The 16792-nt window shown below is 45.4% G+C and overlaps 1 protein-coding gene across 2 annotated transcripts in view; it reads right to left on the bottom strand.

Annotated features, from left to right (window-relative positions):
- Positions 1-16495, bottom strand: part of PTPRM (protein tyrosine phosphatase receptor type M) — a 720054-nt gene extending 703559 nt beyond the window's left edge. For both annotated transcript variants that reach the window (XM_057698229.1, XM_057698230.1), the window contains exon 1: positions 16273-16495. In XM_057698229.1, the coding sequence (XP_057554212.1) occupies positions 16273-16345 (73 nt within the window). In that variant the 5' untranslated portion in view covers positions 16346-16495. The remainder of the gene's footprint in view (positions 1-16272) is intronic.
- Between the last annotated feature and the right edge of the window lie 297 nt (positions 16496-16792).

The raw sequence follows: 16792 nt of genomic DNA, 5'->3' as shown, positions 1-16792 counted from the left end.
TTAATATTTACTTATTTATTTGTTTATTTGGTTCCATGAGTCTTAGTTGCCACAGGCGGGCTCCTTAGTTATGGCATGTGAACTCTTAGTTGCGGCATGCATGTGGGATCTAGTTCCCTGACCAGGGATCAAACCCGGGCCCCTGCATTGGGAGGGCGTAGTCTAAACCACTGTGCCACCATGGAAGTCCCTCTACTTTTATTAATTCACAGTTTATTTTGGTATAATTCTCCCCAATGATGTTGCAAAAAAAGTGACTTAAATAAAGTACCTAACCCTTGTAAACTATTATACACCAAATAGTTCTTTCCAGTGATAGCTGCCATCAATCCCAACTCACTGAAGAGTTTTCAATCCTTCAAAGACAGATCTACGTGCTCTCTCAGCCTCCGTCCAACCTCAAAAGCAAATGCAGTTTGTTCTAAAGAAGGTGATTAACATCAATCTCCAAAGGCCTGTTCACCTCCCCCTGAAGCAAAAGGTCTTAAATTCTCACTGAACTTAGTGGCATTTTGCCCAAGACCATGAACACACACGGACAAGAGCTTTGTGAAGCATTTTACACTTTTCACCTCAATCTGATCTCCAGATGCTAAATACAAGAAATTAAAAAAATACAATTCTTTCTAGAGGATTCGAAACCACGGAGAAGACAGCATTCACCCCTCCTCTGTTCGTGAAAAACATGGAAAACATCTCCAATCCATTCATTTCGTTCAAGTTACTTAAAAGCTAAGTACTTTCCTTTTAATTTACTATTTCAGAGGCTATAAAATAGCAGCAGCTACAGTGCACTGCTGGGTTATGCCACCTTTACAATCATCTTCAACAGTAAAATGAGAAACTGTACCACATACTTAAGCACACTTAACAATTACGACCTGTGCTTTGGGCCCCAGAGGCTCTGGAGGGATGGAGCCCTCTGGGGTCCACAAAGAGCTATACCCACGGTCTGTGCCACATCCTGAAATATTGTGGCCTCAGTTCCAAAAAAAACCATCAAATGACAGCACCACCATTTCACTTTACAGGATTGCTTTGGGAGGTAACTAACACGTAAAGGACCAATACCTGGTGGCACGCGATATTGCTACTTCCTTTTCCCTTGCTCCTGAGAAGCCAGAGGACATAGCAATAAGCTGATAATTTGGATCACACATGGAAGAAAACCTGGGGCTTGGGGACCCACACCCTTTGGGGCTTGCAGACATAAAGGAAATACACAGACGACAGCTCAAGTTTATCCTGAGGTCACAGGCCTCTGAGAACAGGGGCTGCGGCTCTTACAGACGCGGCACTGTGCTCTCCGCAGGGTGACCACAGAGGGAGACAGCATCACTCTCCACAGGAGAAGAAACCGGCCTCAGAGAGGCCACGTGACTGTCCTGCTGATGAGTGACTCAGCCAGGATGAGAACTCAGGTGTAAGCAGCCTCTAATCACCTCCAGAATACACCCAGAGACACAGCAATTTGTAAACGTTTCTTTCTATACCATCCATTATCATATGTGATCTCTGAAGCCAACCTCTGAATCAGAACATCCCAGAATGACCTTCTTTACAGATAAGGAACTGGGTTCACTGAGTTCAACAGCTTCCCCTCAGAGGACAGCAAGTGGCCAGTGGCCCTCGAACGCAGGCCTTGCAATTGCATGTTCCCTTTTTTCATGTGCCGGTGATGTCCCAACTGCGTCCTGCAGAGCAAAAGCATCTTGGGATGCAGGCCCTGGGGCCTGGCAGAGCCCCACGTGGGGCCCCAATCCTCCCCTTGTCCTTCTGTCCACCCCTTACAACATGGCCCTGCCACTCCACACACCAAGGGTGAGGTCTATTTCCCCACCCTAGACTCCAGGCTGGCCATGTGACTGGCTGTGACCAGAAAGATGAGGCAGAAGTGATGATGTGCCCTCCCCCTAAGTGTAAGCCAAGAGGCCTTGGCACCCCTCTGCCCTCTCTTTGGAAACGCTGCCTGCTGGAGGGTGGAGGACCACGTGCAAGGGAGCCCAGCCGTCCCAGCCGAGGCCAATCCTAGACCAGCCTGCGGCCAGCCAACCCCAAAACATCAAAAGAGCCCTGCCAAGGTCAGCTGAGTAGAGACATACACAGAAAGCATACAATCCCAGTTCACATCGGCAAACACGCCCCCTCCACAGAACACGAAAAACAGTAGATGGCTATTGCGTAAGCCACAATCTGGGGGCATCTGTTACTGGGCAGAAGCTCATCAAATATCTGGCTTTCCAAGCTGGAGAGTCATTTTTTAAAACTGTCCACGTAAAATTTTGTTTAAGCAAAAGATTTTTATGCTTTTCTACCTATGTAGGATTTTGCTTAACCAAACGGTTTTGATGCTTTAAAAAATAAGCTGGGGAACTACTGAACTCGGCTTTAATACCCTTCCTGACGTCTTCCCACGCCCGTGTTCTTCGCCATTAATGAGCTGAGACCGTGTTCATGGTGTCACTAGGACGTAAAAGAAATGCACACACGCAAAAGTTGCGTTCAGAACACTGACTCAGATGCTAAGAAGTCATTTACTGTCGGCCATCACCACCACCCGGTTCCAAAAGATTCAATGCATTTATCGTAATACATAAAACACAACAAGATCAGTGAGAGTGAGGTGAGACAAGTGAAGAGGAGACCAATAATCAGATCCAGAAAAGGAACCAGAATTAAGGTTCTACTGCAGAGATCGTGGCTCTGGGCATTCTGTTGCGTTAGGCCCAGCCAGTAGCCACTCTCTCCAGCTGGTAACCGAACCCGTGTTTCCCTGGAGAAGCCTGTTTCCCCATTCTCGTTCCCCCTGGCTGCTGTGGGCGGATGCCACGCCTGGTCCAGTGGGCGGGCCAAGGAAGGCATGAGGTTAAAGCGGAGACTGGTGAGGTGAGCTGACTCCACGAGCCCCACAGCAGGAGCGGCTTGGTTCGTATGGGTGGGGGAGGGACTTTTCTTTCCACTGGGCTTGGAGCTGGAGGACTCACCCTGTAACCTCTGAGAAACACATAGGAAAGACGCTGAGAGAGAAAGACTCAAAACTCTGATGACTGCCTTGAGCCACTAGGACGAGCTGGGCCACCCACAGCCTTCTCTGTTACAAGAGCCAACAAACCCCCTGTTTGATGAAGTCCAGTCTGACTGAGGTTTTCTGTTCAAAAAAGTCCTAAGACATCACAGTCTGAATCTGGTATCCTAACAGCCAACATAAAGAAGAAAACTTGATGGGCTATACAGTTCACTATGTACACAAGAGGGAAGTTCACAAGGAAACTCACTTTTTCCTGGAACTGAGACCCAAAAGGAAAGCTCCCCAGAAGGTCATTATGAAGATTCTATATCACATAATAAAACATCACTCAGTATCTTTCTAATAGACCCAACACTCCATGTGAAATGCTTTCGCACAGAACACACCTCAGTACAGGTGGATGGCATCAAATCAAGGCATAAATCAGGAAAAGGCAAGCTGCATCTGTGTGCACAGGGAGGGGAAGGGAGGGGAGGGGAGGGGGGAGGGGGACGGGGAGGGGAGGGGAGGGGGAGGGGAGGGAGAATACAGTGCACGCACCCTGTGCTCAGGGGACCTAGCTTTGTTAGCGGTGGATACAGCTCTACCTCCCCAAAGCTCCCACCAATGACCTCAGCCAAGCTCTTGACTAGCTACTGGGCAGTGGCAGGTTTGAGAACATCATAGCCCCTCAGCATGGTGCCCAGCACACAAGTGCCCAATATGTGGTTATCACTTATTACTATCAATTCTAAGCCCCTGAAACAAGGCTTATCTATGTTGCCAAGATTTAAGCAGAAAAGCTCAGCCTAAACAGTCTAGTTGCTGCAGAGGCTTTGGTGGCAGCTGTGGATGCCAGCAACCTCCCCAAGTACAGAGGAAAAGAGTAGGCTTCATCCCTGCACATCTGAGCAGAGGCAGCTGATAGCAAACGTGGGAAGCATCTAAAATCCTTCCGACATCCCTGCTACACCCACTTCCTTGCAACAAGCACCTTCTTGCTGTATCAGGCACTGTCTCAGATTGGACCTCCTGTTCTAGACATTTCTCCCATCCTCATCTATCAAAAATGACCCACGGATCCAGGTCTCATTCCGTACACCGTGCTACCCGACAAACTACTGTGAACTCAGATGGCAACCCTCAGACTCTCTAAGTCTTTGGAGAGACCCTATAGATTCTTGAATCAAACATCTTCATTTTACGATGGAGAAATCTGACATCTAAGGATGTCAACTTACTGAGGTGACAGCGAGTTGGGGATGTCATATTTAAGATGACTTAATGAGCCACTGCTCCCAGAGGTGACATTTCAACAAGCACCTTTCTTCCTTGGTCAAAATGATGAGCTGGTGGAAATTTCAAGTGCTGTAACAGTCAGGGATGCCCATGTTGAGGTGTGTGAGTCTTTTAAGAATGCTACAATAAAAATGCCACACTTTTGGCCCCTGCTTATGGGGCCCCTAATAAGACCGATTATTCTACAGTGTCCATGTTTCAGTGAACATCAGATAGAAATAAGTGCTGAAAAATTACCTCCCCAATAGCATCGTGTCTAGTTATCTTCCTGAATGAGTCATCTCAAAATTTGGCTCACAGCTGCAAATGTAAAGGTCTAAAATGATCTGCATTCTGATTCTCTGAAACATCTTTATCCTTTTATTATGGTCTAAAAATTCCAGACTGATGTCACATTTGCTGGAGGTCACCAAGTTGAAAGATGGGTACAAAGAGGCTTAGTTTTTATAAAACACCATGTTTCATAATTTACTTTCTCTTCTGACCCCAGAAAGCCTCTGCGTCCTAAGAGAAATACTCTTCAGTCAATTATAGTGTGATACGTAAAACTTCATGTAACGATCCTCAGATGCTTTCTTAACACTAGTTGGAAAAGGTGTGATAAATTCTCCAAAGGGCAGGGTCTCTGAGTCACTGCTAATGTCCTGCCAGTACTCTTTCAACTTTAACAAGCACCAAGATCATCAGAGTTTTTTGTTTTGTTTTGTTTTCACATCTTTATTGGAGTATAATTGCTTTACACTGTTGTGCCAGTTTCCTCTGTACAACAAAGTGAATCTGCTGTATTTATACACATATCCCCACATCCCCTCCTCTTGAGCCTCCTTCCCACCCTCCCTATCCCACCCCTCTAGGTCATCACCAATCATCAACTTGATCTCCCTGTGTTATGCAGCAGCTTCCCACTCGCTATCTATTTTACAGTTGGTAGTGTATATATGTCAATGTTACTCTCTAACTTCATCCCAGCTTCCCCTTTACCCCCCGGCCTCCAACCCCGTGTCCTCAAGTCCGTTCTCTACAACTGCATCTTTATTCTTGCCCTGCCAGTGGGTTTATCAGTATCATTTTTTTAGATTTCATATATATGTGTTAGCTTTTTGGCTTACTTCTCTCTGTATGACAGACTCAAGGTCCATCCACCTCACTACAAATAACTCAATTTCAGTCCTTTTTATGGCTCAGTAATATATATGTACCACATCTTCTTTATCCATTCATCTGTTGATGGGCATATAGGTTGCTTCCATGTCCTGGCTATTGTAAATAGTGCTGCAATGAACATTGGGGTACGTTTCTTTTTGGATTATGGTTTTCTCTGGGTATATGCCCAGCAGTGGGATTGCTGGGTCATATGGTAGTTTTATTTTGAGTTTTTTAAGGAATCTCCATACTGTTTTCCATAGTGGCTGTACTAATTTACACTCCCACCAACAGTGCAGGAGGGTTCCCTTTTCTCCACACCCTCTCTAGCATTTATCGTTTCTAGATTTTTTGATGATGGCCATTCTGACTGGTGTGGGGTGATACCTCATTGTGGCTTTGACTTGCATTTCTCTAATGATTAGTGATGTAGAGCATCTTTTCATGTGTTTGTTGGCCATTGACATGTCTTCTTTGGAGAAATGTCTATTTAACTCTTCTGCCCATTTTTGGATTGGGTTATTTGCTTTTTTGATATTGAGCTGCATGAGCTGCTTGTATATTTTGGAGATTAATCCTTTATCACTTGCTTGGTTGGCAAATATTTTCTCCCATTCTGAGGGTTGTCTTCCTGTCTTATTTATGGTTTCTTTTGCTGTGCAAAAGCTTTTAAGTTTTATTAGGTCTCATTTGTTTATTTTTGTTTTTACTTCCATTATTCTAGGAGGTAGGTCAAAAAGGATCTTGCTTTGATGTATGTCAGAGTATTCTGCCTATGTTTTCCTCTAAGTGTTTTATAGTGTCTGGCCTTACATTTAGATCTTTAATCCATTTTGAGTTTATTTTTGTATATGGTGTTAGGAAGAGTTCTAATTTCATTCTTTTACACGTAGCTGCCCAATTTTCCCAGCACCATTTATTGAAGAGGCTGTCTTCTCTCCACTGTATATTCTTGCCTCCTTTGTTAAAGATAAGGTGACCATATGTGCGTGAGTTTATCTCTGGGCTTTCTATCCTGTTCCATTGATCTGTATTTCTGTACCATACCGTCTTGATCACTGTAGCTTTGTAGTACAGTCTGAAGTCAAGGAGCCTGATTCTTCCAGCTCCATCTTTCCTTCTCAAGATTGCTTTGGCTATTTGGGGTCTTTTGCGTTTCCATACAAATTATAAAATTTCTTGTTCTAGTTTTGTGAAAAATGCCACTGGTAATTTGAGAGGGATTGCACTGAATCTGTAGATTGCTTTGGGTAGGAGAGTCATTTTCACAATGTTGATTCTTCCAATCCAAGAACATAGTATATCTCTCCATCTGTTTGTATCGTCTTTGATGTCTTTCATCAACGTCTTATAGTTTTCTGCATACAGGTCTTTTGCCTCCTTAGGTAGGTTTATTCCTAGGTGTTTTATTCTTTTTGTTGCAATGATAAATGGGAGTATTTCCTTAATTTCTCTTTCTGATTTTTCATTGTTAGTGTATAGGAATGCAAGAGATTTCTGTGCATTAATTTTGTATCCTGCTACTTTTATTAAATTTATTGATTGGCATTAGTAGTTTTCTGGTAGCATCTCTAGGATTTTATATGTATGATATCATGTCATCTGCAAAGAGTGAGGTGTTTTTTTTTTTACCAGTTTCTGTGGCCCCATTTCAGAGACTGTGACTCAGTGCTTCTGTAGGACCAGGAATCTGCATTTTTAAGAAGAGCTTCTGGTGATTCCAATACAGGCATCCAACACTGCCTTCTGGTACTAAGTAGTGCTGGCTTTTCATGGTGCCAATCCTGAGGGGGTCATTTTGTAAATCTCAGGGTTTTTTTTTTTTCTTTTAAAACATAATGTTGGCCATATGCTTATAACATACATATGTGTATAAGCACACCTACATACACATCACCCATAGAGCCCCAGGCAACTCAAATACCAAAGTCTTGGACCCAGAAAGGGGAATCTGCGAGTTTGAACCGTAATATATTGTCAATATTCAAGCCTTTCTGACATGAAAGCAGGGAGTTCATGAGGTTATACCTACCTGACTGATCCCCTCTTTTCCCCACGACCCCTCCTAACCTCACCGCATTGGTCCACTTGTTTAGCCTTTATGTTACTCCTGTGAGGTATTTTTCCAGAAAAGAAAACTGAGGCTCAGAAGAATCAAACAGCATGTCCAAAATCACATAGCTGTGCAGTGGTGGAAACAGAATTTGAAATCAGGAGCACCTGATCTGCCGGGGGGGCCTCTGCCCTTCTTTCCTCCCCTGGGGACCCCAGAGCTGACATTGGGCCACAACACCCTCTACTGTTCCCAGTCCCACTGAGACCTCCCAATCCAAACCGTCCAAAGTCGGTAACATAGGCCTCTCAGCAAGCTCCCCACAGGGGCTGGAAACAAAGGGAGAGGCTCTCTAAAAAGCCCCACAAACAGGATGAAATAGTAACTGACCAATAGAGAAAATAGGGCAAGAGCCCCTGTAATATACACACAGGACATACGCCAATGGATGACAACTGTGGAGATTTCCCACCATGTTCAGAGGCCTAGGTGTCAAAGTCAAGGAAGTGGAGAACAGATCAGGAGACTGTCCTCAAAGCAGCCTCTTTTTATGAAGTTTCATCACTTGAGAATGTACCACAGTGAAGGAAGCAGGAATGAGAGCCTGACTGCTGTACCAAAGACTAGCAGATGCACAGGTGCAGGCTGAGCTCTGGGCAGATGTAACTAATTTCATTCTATATCAGAAATAAAACAGGAGATGATACATACTTTTCCCTGTCATGGAAGCTTGTTACTGGTGATACGTGATTCTTTTAATACACCAGTAAGTGAAATCAAATCCCCCAAGAGCAGAGACATGGTCAATCCACCACACAGTAAATTTCATTTTTTCAGAGGTCGGTATCATACAAAAATTCTACTTTATGGCAATAAATGATTTATAAATTTGTATTATACGTGATAAAATTAAAGGCTCACTTTTACACATTTAATTCACGAAAGGTAACCTTTTTCCTTTAAATTTAGCAACTGAATCTCTACGTGCCTATAAATTGCTAAAGGGTATCAAGTACCGCACCCACAACCTGGGCGTATTGTTAAGATTATTACAAATGCTTTAAAAAAACCAAACTTGACAGAAAGAGAAAAAAAAAGAAAAAAGCAGGAAGCAGATGTAATTTGATTTTTTTTCTTCCCTAGGGGAACTTTAGTCAATCATTTATTCATTCCTTCAACAAATATTTATTAAGTTTATTAATTTACTACATGATTACTATATGTTAAACTGTTCAGTAACTTGATTTTATACATTATGAGTATTTATTTCAAAAGAAGTGTCTTAGACAACTGTATAATTCTGTATCTAGAGAGAAGATCACAATCAGCCAACTTCAAGCACGTGGTTATGACATGATTTAAAATACCTCAAACTACAGCAACTGAGAAGAGAGATCAAATAGAACCCACCGAGACTGGACTGCAGGAAGAGTGTGGTCCAGCCCTCCTCACCCACGGTCAAAAGCCCTCTTGAGATCCTGTTCTGATTCCACCACTGAAACCGGGGAGAAGAACTGGGCCTCTGATTTCCTCAGTAACCCAACCTAAAACATATTCTTTTCATTGTATGCAATAAATCTGCTTTCTGCATACTGAATAGGAAAGAGATGAAAGTGAATATTCACCCATCTGAAAACAAACGGATGCTCTATATGTGTTTCTGCTCTGCGGCCCATAAAAAGCAAATGCTTTGCTTCTGCTTAGGCTGTTGTATTTTTAAATAAATCATTTTGTTAAATGCTAGCCTCTTTCTCCAAGGGAGACTCTAAAAACTCCGTTTTGACAAGTCTCTGACAACTTTACTCCCATCCTCTCCCGGCTGCAGGTCCTGGGTCACTGATCATCACGTTTCCCCTCCCCGGGAGCCCCAGCGTGAAGGTTAAGTGACACAGCCCTGCATCAGACTTTCCACCCTCTCTTGCCTCAACTCAGGGCCCAAACCTTCCGCTTCATAGCAAAAGATTAACAACTCAGGAGTCTTCTTGGTTTTAAGCAGAAAAATGGACTGAATCAAATGTCCCCACAAATTTTAATGACTCCCTGAATTAAATACCTGAACTGGCAAAGCCAGAGAAGGCATCTCGTGCAGATGTAAGCACGGTACCCATGCACTTCATATCCATGTCACACACGTGGCCACTTTTCTGGTCGATTACCGAAAGGCCTGATGGCGAAGGCTCCAGAGGTTACCACGAGCTCTTAAGTGTCTACCAGATACACTACTTCTCCAAGTTCCACTGCTATACACAGAATAGCAGCCACTTACGATACAGCCAGAAAAAGAAGAAAAAATGAGAAATGATCACAGCAGAGTCTAAAGTTGTCTTGGGGTCAGTGATGAACTAAAAGCGAACAGCAACTAATGCAGCAACTTGCACTGAAGAATTTCATTTGACGTGAATGAGTTAGAAGCCTTCCTTCAGCTCTAAGTAGATGCGTCCAGGGAGCCTTGTGGGTGAGGCTGGGCCTTCCCTGGCCAGGCAGGTGGGTATAGGGATGCAGCTACACCTAGTGATGGGCTGGGGATGGCAGCTGGAGAAGCGGGGAGCTGGAGGCCCGCCTGCCATGTGGAAAGCACTCTACCTGTCACTGATTCTCTGAAAGTCTGGTGACAACGTTTTTAAGGTAAATCTGTTAAATGGCGTCACAACTGCTTTTGTTTACCTGGAGCATTAAATGACAGAGAAGCTGGGATTGTCTTTTGTGGATAACAGAAAAACGAGGCTCTATCTTAGGAGACACATTAAAGTACATTATCAGTAGTTTAAAGAGATATATATTGAAAACTTTTCTATTTGGAAGTGAGCTTAATTTCCAAAGGCAAATTTCCACATTAAAATTCCAAATTTTATGCAAATTTCTCTTTCTCACCTAAGAAAGTCCTTGCTTCTTTCAATTTCAGTAGGTTTTGAAACTTTTAATAATTGGACAACTTTCCAAAATACAATAACTATATCTTTCCTATCTTATCTTCACCCATTACCACCCCAATGCCTCCCACAACCCCCTAAAGGGGCCTCCCCGACAGTAAGTGCTCTATAAATATCCCCTTGAATTAAAAGCATCATTTTAATAGGTGCACTGGGCTATGTGCTTATTACAACAAGCCAACCAATATCTTCGAAACACAGTATCAACCCAGAGAAATTACCATGGCTAATCTTGACTACAAAATTTAATTAAAACTTTACATTGTGGTAAGTAAAATTAGGGACAACTTTTTTTCATTTTCGTTTTACAACTGGCTGGATCCAATATCTTCCCCAGATAAGACCATTATTTGAAATGTCACGTTGGCGGTTTCCACTAACAGGCTGAGAGTCACAGCACCATCCCATCAGCCTGTTCATATTTGGGCCGTGTTTGGGGCGGGGGCGGGGGTAGTTAATAAGTGCATGGATGTGAGTTGTGTTTTCATCTCTAGGTCCTTTCAGCTCTTGTCAACGGAGACTGACTCTATCCAGCATCCCAAGCTCCTGAAGGGCTAGTTCTAGCAGCTACTGCTGCCCCCACCCCCAGTCCCACTGCAGACGTTCTGATTCTCTCCCTCTGGGCGGGGCCAGGAGCCTGCCTGTCCACAAGTTCCTGAGTGATGCTGAGGCTGCTGGTCCAAGGACAACGCTCTAAGAACTCCTCTTTTGCAACAACATTTCTCAAAAGGTGGCCAGGATCACCTGGGGATGCTGCAGGACCCTCCAGGGGTCTTGGACCTCAGCATCACTATGGCCGGCCATAGCGACCAAGTTGGGAAGGACCACTCCCGGCGACCCTCGGGCACACTTGGTTTTGAGCAGCACAGGCATAAACACAGCTCGCCATCTTCACTGGCTCAACACTCCCACGCCCTCCCCCAGGCCACCTAAAGCCAACAAAGTATAAGATGTCTCCTGATCTTCCTACACATTTGTCACCCTTTTTTCTTCCTTCCTTAACTCTCCATACATTTCACCCTTAGCGGCAAAGAGAGGGTAAGTGCGGCGACCCTGCCTGCCGGGATCTGCAGACCTGCATTCTTACAGGTGAGCACACACAACCCTACCCTTCTCAGGCCTGTGTTCTTCTTTCATTTTTCCTCTCCCACGTTCCCACCCCTTCACCAGGCCCTGGCCTTGCCAGCCACCCCCTGGATGGCAGGGAGACCACAGGCTACCAAGGGTGATGACTAAAGCTTTCCTGTTCCCCACCCAACACCAGCCCTACCTACTGTTTTACTCTGTTGAGTTTTTTCAGAGCAACAATATAAACACAGCCTTTCTGATGACTAAACGCTAAACTGCAGCAGTGTTTTAGGAACCATCGAAGCAGCATCCTCTTACGATGAGAGGTTTATGTACTTTTGCCTCTTCAAACTTTTTATCATCAGTGAGTCTGACAAACATTAGTAATGAAACCTTCTCTCATTTACAAAATAAGCTTATTAATAGGTTGTAGTCATAAAGTTAAGAAGGAGCCTGAGAAAAGTTTGTGGGAAAGTTGCTTTTCAAAGAGAAGAATCCTGGGATTACAAAGCATGGTAGACACTACCTTAAAAAAAATGTTATATCGTTGAAAAAGTATGTAACTACTTATTAAAACGCCTGATCCCTAAGTAAAAACTATGTCTTAGGATATTTAGATAATACACACTCATTTGAGAAAACTAAATTTAAAACAAAAACTGAGAGAAAACAATGCTTAATCCAAAACAGTGCCTCTACTGAAACAGATATATACAGCCTATCGATTCCCACAATGTATTACAATTGTTAAAGAAACTATATCAATTTTCAATAAAGCCATCAACTTTTATAGAATTGTCACAGAAGTACCTAAATTCCAAAACCAACTTTTCCCAAAACGAAAGCCTGTGCTAAAGACTCATATGGGGTTCATACCATCTGAAGACATAATTCAGATTACTTGTTCATTAGGGAAAGTTCATTTAGAATTACTCATATTATATACACACTTATCCACATATCAACATATGTAAGCAACTTCTCTACTGAAAATCTGTAAAATATCCCTCTGAAAACATCAGAGACTAAAACCTGTGATTTTTCCAGATCAGGACAATTAATTAAGTTCAAGTACTACTTCTCTACATCCACACAACACTAAAAACAAAGTGATTTCTTGGCATACTTCTTTCATGTGCCCTGATTTAAACCTAAAATCTTTTCATCACATCCATTATCAATCTCATTAAAGCACCATAAAAATGTAAAACGTTATGACTCTACTCATCTGAAAAAGAAAAAAAATCAAACTGCTAAACAAATCTATTCACACTCTTTGTAAAGGGTACTGTAAAATCCTGTATTTTGAAATAATTTTCGACTTATAGAAAAGTTGCAAAAATAGTACAAAATTTCAAGTACACGTTTTGTCTACCTTCCCCTAGTGTTGACATCTGACTTAATTAATCAGAGTCGAATTATCCAAAACTAAGAAACTAATTATTGGTATAATTCTACTAACGACTACAAACTCCATTCAGATTTTGGCTGTTTTCCCACAAATGTCCTTAAAAGAATACTTTAAAGAAGACGTTTCTCAAGAAGAGTTTCAAATTCACAAGAGTACAGTAAGGTTTAATCTATTCCATATACTACAGTGGAAACAAAAGGCCAATCTGTTTGCATTTCTATTTCTGCAAACCAAGGTTTGCTTACCAGAACTTAACACACCAGTCTCATCATATAAAACCAAACACTTTCTTGTATAGGATACATTACAACTTGGCTTTTAAGAAAACGGGTCAAAGAGGAATGACTTGCCAGCTATTTGGCTCCTTACTCTGGAAAAGAGAATTTCAAGCAGAAGCAAAAATGATTTCACTTTCTTCCTCGCTTCTTACTTCTATACCTTTTTACAGAAGTTATTTTGAATGAGCATTCAAAGCCTAGAGAGAAGGCAGAAAGTGAGACTCCAGCATCTTGTCTCACAAGTTAGAAATTGTAAAAATGGAAAGTGATATTTAAAATGGAATGTTTATAGTAAATAAAAGTCCTCCTGGACAAAAAACATAATTCTTTTCTTTTTTCTTCCAATATGTTTAGCACTCTATTTCTGATATCTACCATCCAAATTATGTGTAGTACCCTCCAGAAATGATTAATCAGCAACCACATCAATTCTGAACGCATTCCAAAAGAAGGTATGAGGATGCAGAGGGGAAATAGCAAAGTATCTCGTGTATAAATCTTAGTTACACAAAAAAATCCTCCACTGATGACATAAAACCTCGTGATTCCGTCCATTGGGTGAGCTAAGAAGAATGGGTGATGAAAATGTTAATTTCAAAAGTACAATGCAAGCCAGTCTGACAACCTCCCTCCCTTCTGTGTTATTCAGTTCACATACAATCTGAATGTTTGCAAATGATCAGAATTCACATCACTAATTTATTAACAAACAGTGAGCGTCCATTAGGTCTAGGGCTCTATGTAAGTGTTTTATGGGAACCAAGAAGGACAAATTGGCTGCTTGACTGCCCTCAAGCCTCTTACAATCTAGTTCCTATCTAAAAGGATCCCTGTGTCAGGTGACAGCAGCCAAGTATTTCAATTTCCAGAAGACTCATAAAAAGAAATAAGTGTCAGTGTCATTCATAACATCAGAATTAACTTTGCCAACATACAAAGAAAAAAAAATGACTTTTCCAAAGCATCAGGTGTCTCCCAGATGTACTACCTAAAACCCAAAGTGGAGAGAAAAAGCATAATGCACTGCAACTTATCTGATCCTTACACACCCAAAATTTGCCAATTTCAACTGTTTTTTAATTTCATCGTTTCTAAGCACTCTCTCTCTCTGGGATACTGCCCTTCATTTGCTGTTAATCCTCTAACATACTAGGATAACTCTGGCTTCCACATAAAAAAAAGGCACAGTTCAATTAATGGTATGATAACAAGCAAACAGAATGATATATTCCCTCTGAAAGAAAAATCTGACTAAAATTGAGTAAAAAAAAAAGTCTCTTTTGGTTTGAGTATTAATTTAAATATGCATTAACAAAGAATACAGGTCAGTACTAAGTAGGCTGAAGTCCCTTCCAATGATGAGAAACCGATCATTTAAACAAGCTACTTAAATATTTGTTTCCACCCCCTGCCCACAACTTGAAAATCCATCCAAATGCTTTCTGACATAGCTTAACTGGAAACAAATCTCAGGCAAGGTGCTATGGATCTTAATAAAGAGAAAACCATCACTAAGGCCCTCATCCTTGGCTTCTAACACTAATGAGTTACAAGGCTTTAAAACTGGAGAGTCTACTCCATAATTCACTAATAAGAAAGAACGCATAAGAAATAAGAAAACCTGCATCAGGTTTATAGCAGACAGCAGTGGATCATTTTGTTAAATCCTCTGGCGCACGTGCAATTACCACACAGTTAAGGACATATTAAACTTGGGAAAAGGGTATTTCTCTATTGAAGTTGACAACACAGAGCAAGCAGCCAACTCCACGCTCGGCTTCCTCGCGGCAGCCAACTGTGGTCAAGGGTCCTGGGGCTCCGGGACGCCAGGGACACGGCCTCTGCGCGCCTGCGTGTCCCTCTGGCTCCCGGAAAGCAAAGATGTAAGTTTCCACAGGTCGGAGAGCCTGACGCAGACGTCTCTAATGTTTTAAAATACGCGTTTTACCGTCAGTGAAAGTCTCCTTCGGCAAATTTAAAAAGCAAACAACAACAAAAAAGTTCAACTTACTCATTCCTCCCAAATAGACACAGAAACCTATTTTGCAACCCAAGTTTAAGGCCAGATAGCAGGCTTTTTATTAAAAGAAAAACAAGCCCAGTGCCACCATTCTACGTGGACCTTAATGAAACTGACACAGGAGAAAAAAAGTGTGTAAGTGTGCAGGTGTGCAAGCGCTGGCTGTCCACCCACGTGTGTGCTCCAGGTAACACCGTGCGGGGTTCGCGCCCCGCCTGACCCCCGACTCCCGGCCACGCGTCCTCCAGCAAGGAGCTCTCCAGGCTCGGACCGCCCGCGCGCAGCAGGCACCTCCCCGCCACTCCCTTTCCTGCCCGCCCGGGACCGCGGGCCGAGGGGCGGGCTGACCGCTGCCCCCGGCCGAGCGTTCGGCGAGGCTGAGGGTGCGGAGGGGGAACCCGGCGGGTCACAGCCGCGGCGGCCCGGGTCCTGGGGCCCGGCCACTCCCTCCGGGCCGCCGGTCCTCCCGCCGGGACCGACGAGGACGCTGCCTCGTCTCTCCCGGGCAGCCGCGCAACCGCCGGGACGAGCCTGGGTCACGGCCGCAGCAGGCCGGGCGGTGGCGGGAGGGCAGGCAGCCGGCGATAGTCGCCGCCGCCGCCGCCGGAGCTGCTGGCGGGTCCGGCGATCGCGCGGGCGCAGCGGGCACGGCGACCCGGCCCGGCCGCCGCTCGCGGTGAGCAGGACCGCGCAGCGCCCACGCCCGGCAGCCGGCGGCTGCAGCTCCCAACTTCAAGCAAAGTTTTCTGCTGCTGCTCTCGGAACCGACCGGGGACTCCGAGTGGCTCCGTCCGCCCCGATACGCGCCCAGGCCGCGGAGGGGCGGGAGCCGAGATGGGGGCCAGGCTCCGGGGGCCAGCGCCCGGGGCTCGTCCGCTCGGCCCGCCGGAGTGCTAGGTGCCCGCCCTCCCCGCCGGGGACGGGCAGACGCGGTGCCCGGCCCCCCGCGCTCCCCGCCCGGCCCCGCCGTCCGCCACTGCGGCTCTCCCACCCGGGAACTGCCCATGTCCCGGGCCCCCTCCGGCCCGCGCGCCCCGGGCCCGGCAGGCGCGGTCCCGCTTACCTGAAAACGTGTCCCCCGCCGCAGTTAGCAAAAGTCCGGTCAAAGTCGCCAGGCAAGTCCCAAGTCTGCTCATGGTGCTGAGTGCGCGCCGGGCCGCTCCCCGGCGGCGCTGGGTGGGCGCGAGGGTGGAGGGCGGCCGGGAGCTGTGCCTCCAAGGCGGCGAGAAGAGGAGGGTGAACAGCCAAAGGCAGAACCGGACGCCCGAAGTGCCAACAGTTGCAGAAGTCCCAACTCCGGCGGCTCCCGGGGCCGGGGGCGAGGGTCCCGGCTCCTCCCGCCCTGTCGCCGGCCCGGTTCGGAGCTGGCGCGGCTGCGAGAGGGAGCGGAGGGCGCGCCCGCTGAGCCAAAATCCGCCCTCTGTGCCGGCGGCCGCGCTGGCCGCCGCTCTCCTTTCCCGGCTCGGCACCCGAGCCGCCGGCGCCGCGGGGACCCGGGCCGGGGCCGGGGCCGTGGCCGCGCGCGTCCCGCCCGCCCGCCGCCTCTGCGCGGGCAGCCAAGCCAGCCCCCGGGCGGCGGCGCG

The sequence above is a fragment of the Hippopotamus amphibius genome, chromosome 11 (genome assembly GCF_030028045.1).
Source record: "Hippopotamus amphibius kiboko isolate mHipAmp2 chromosome 11, mHipAmp2.hap2, whole genome shotgun sequence".
NCBI lineage: Eukaryota > Metazoa > Chordata > Mammalia > Artiodactyla > Hippopotamidae > Hippopotamus > Hippopotamus amphibius.
The sequence above is the reverse complement of the archived record's forward strand: the minus strand, read 5'-3'. Positions and strand labels throughout refer to the sequence as shown.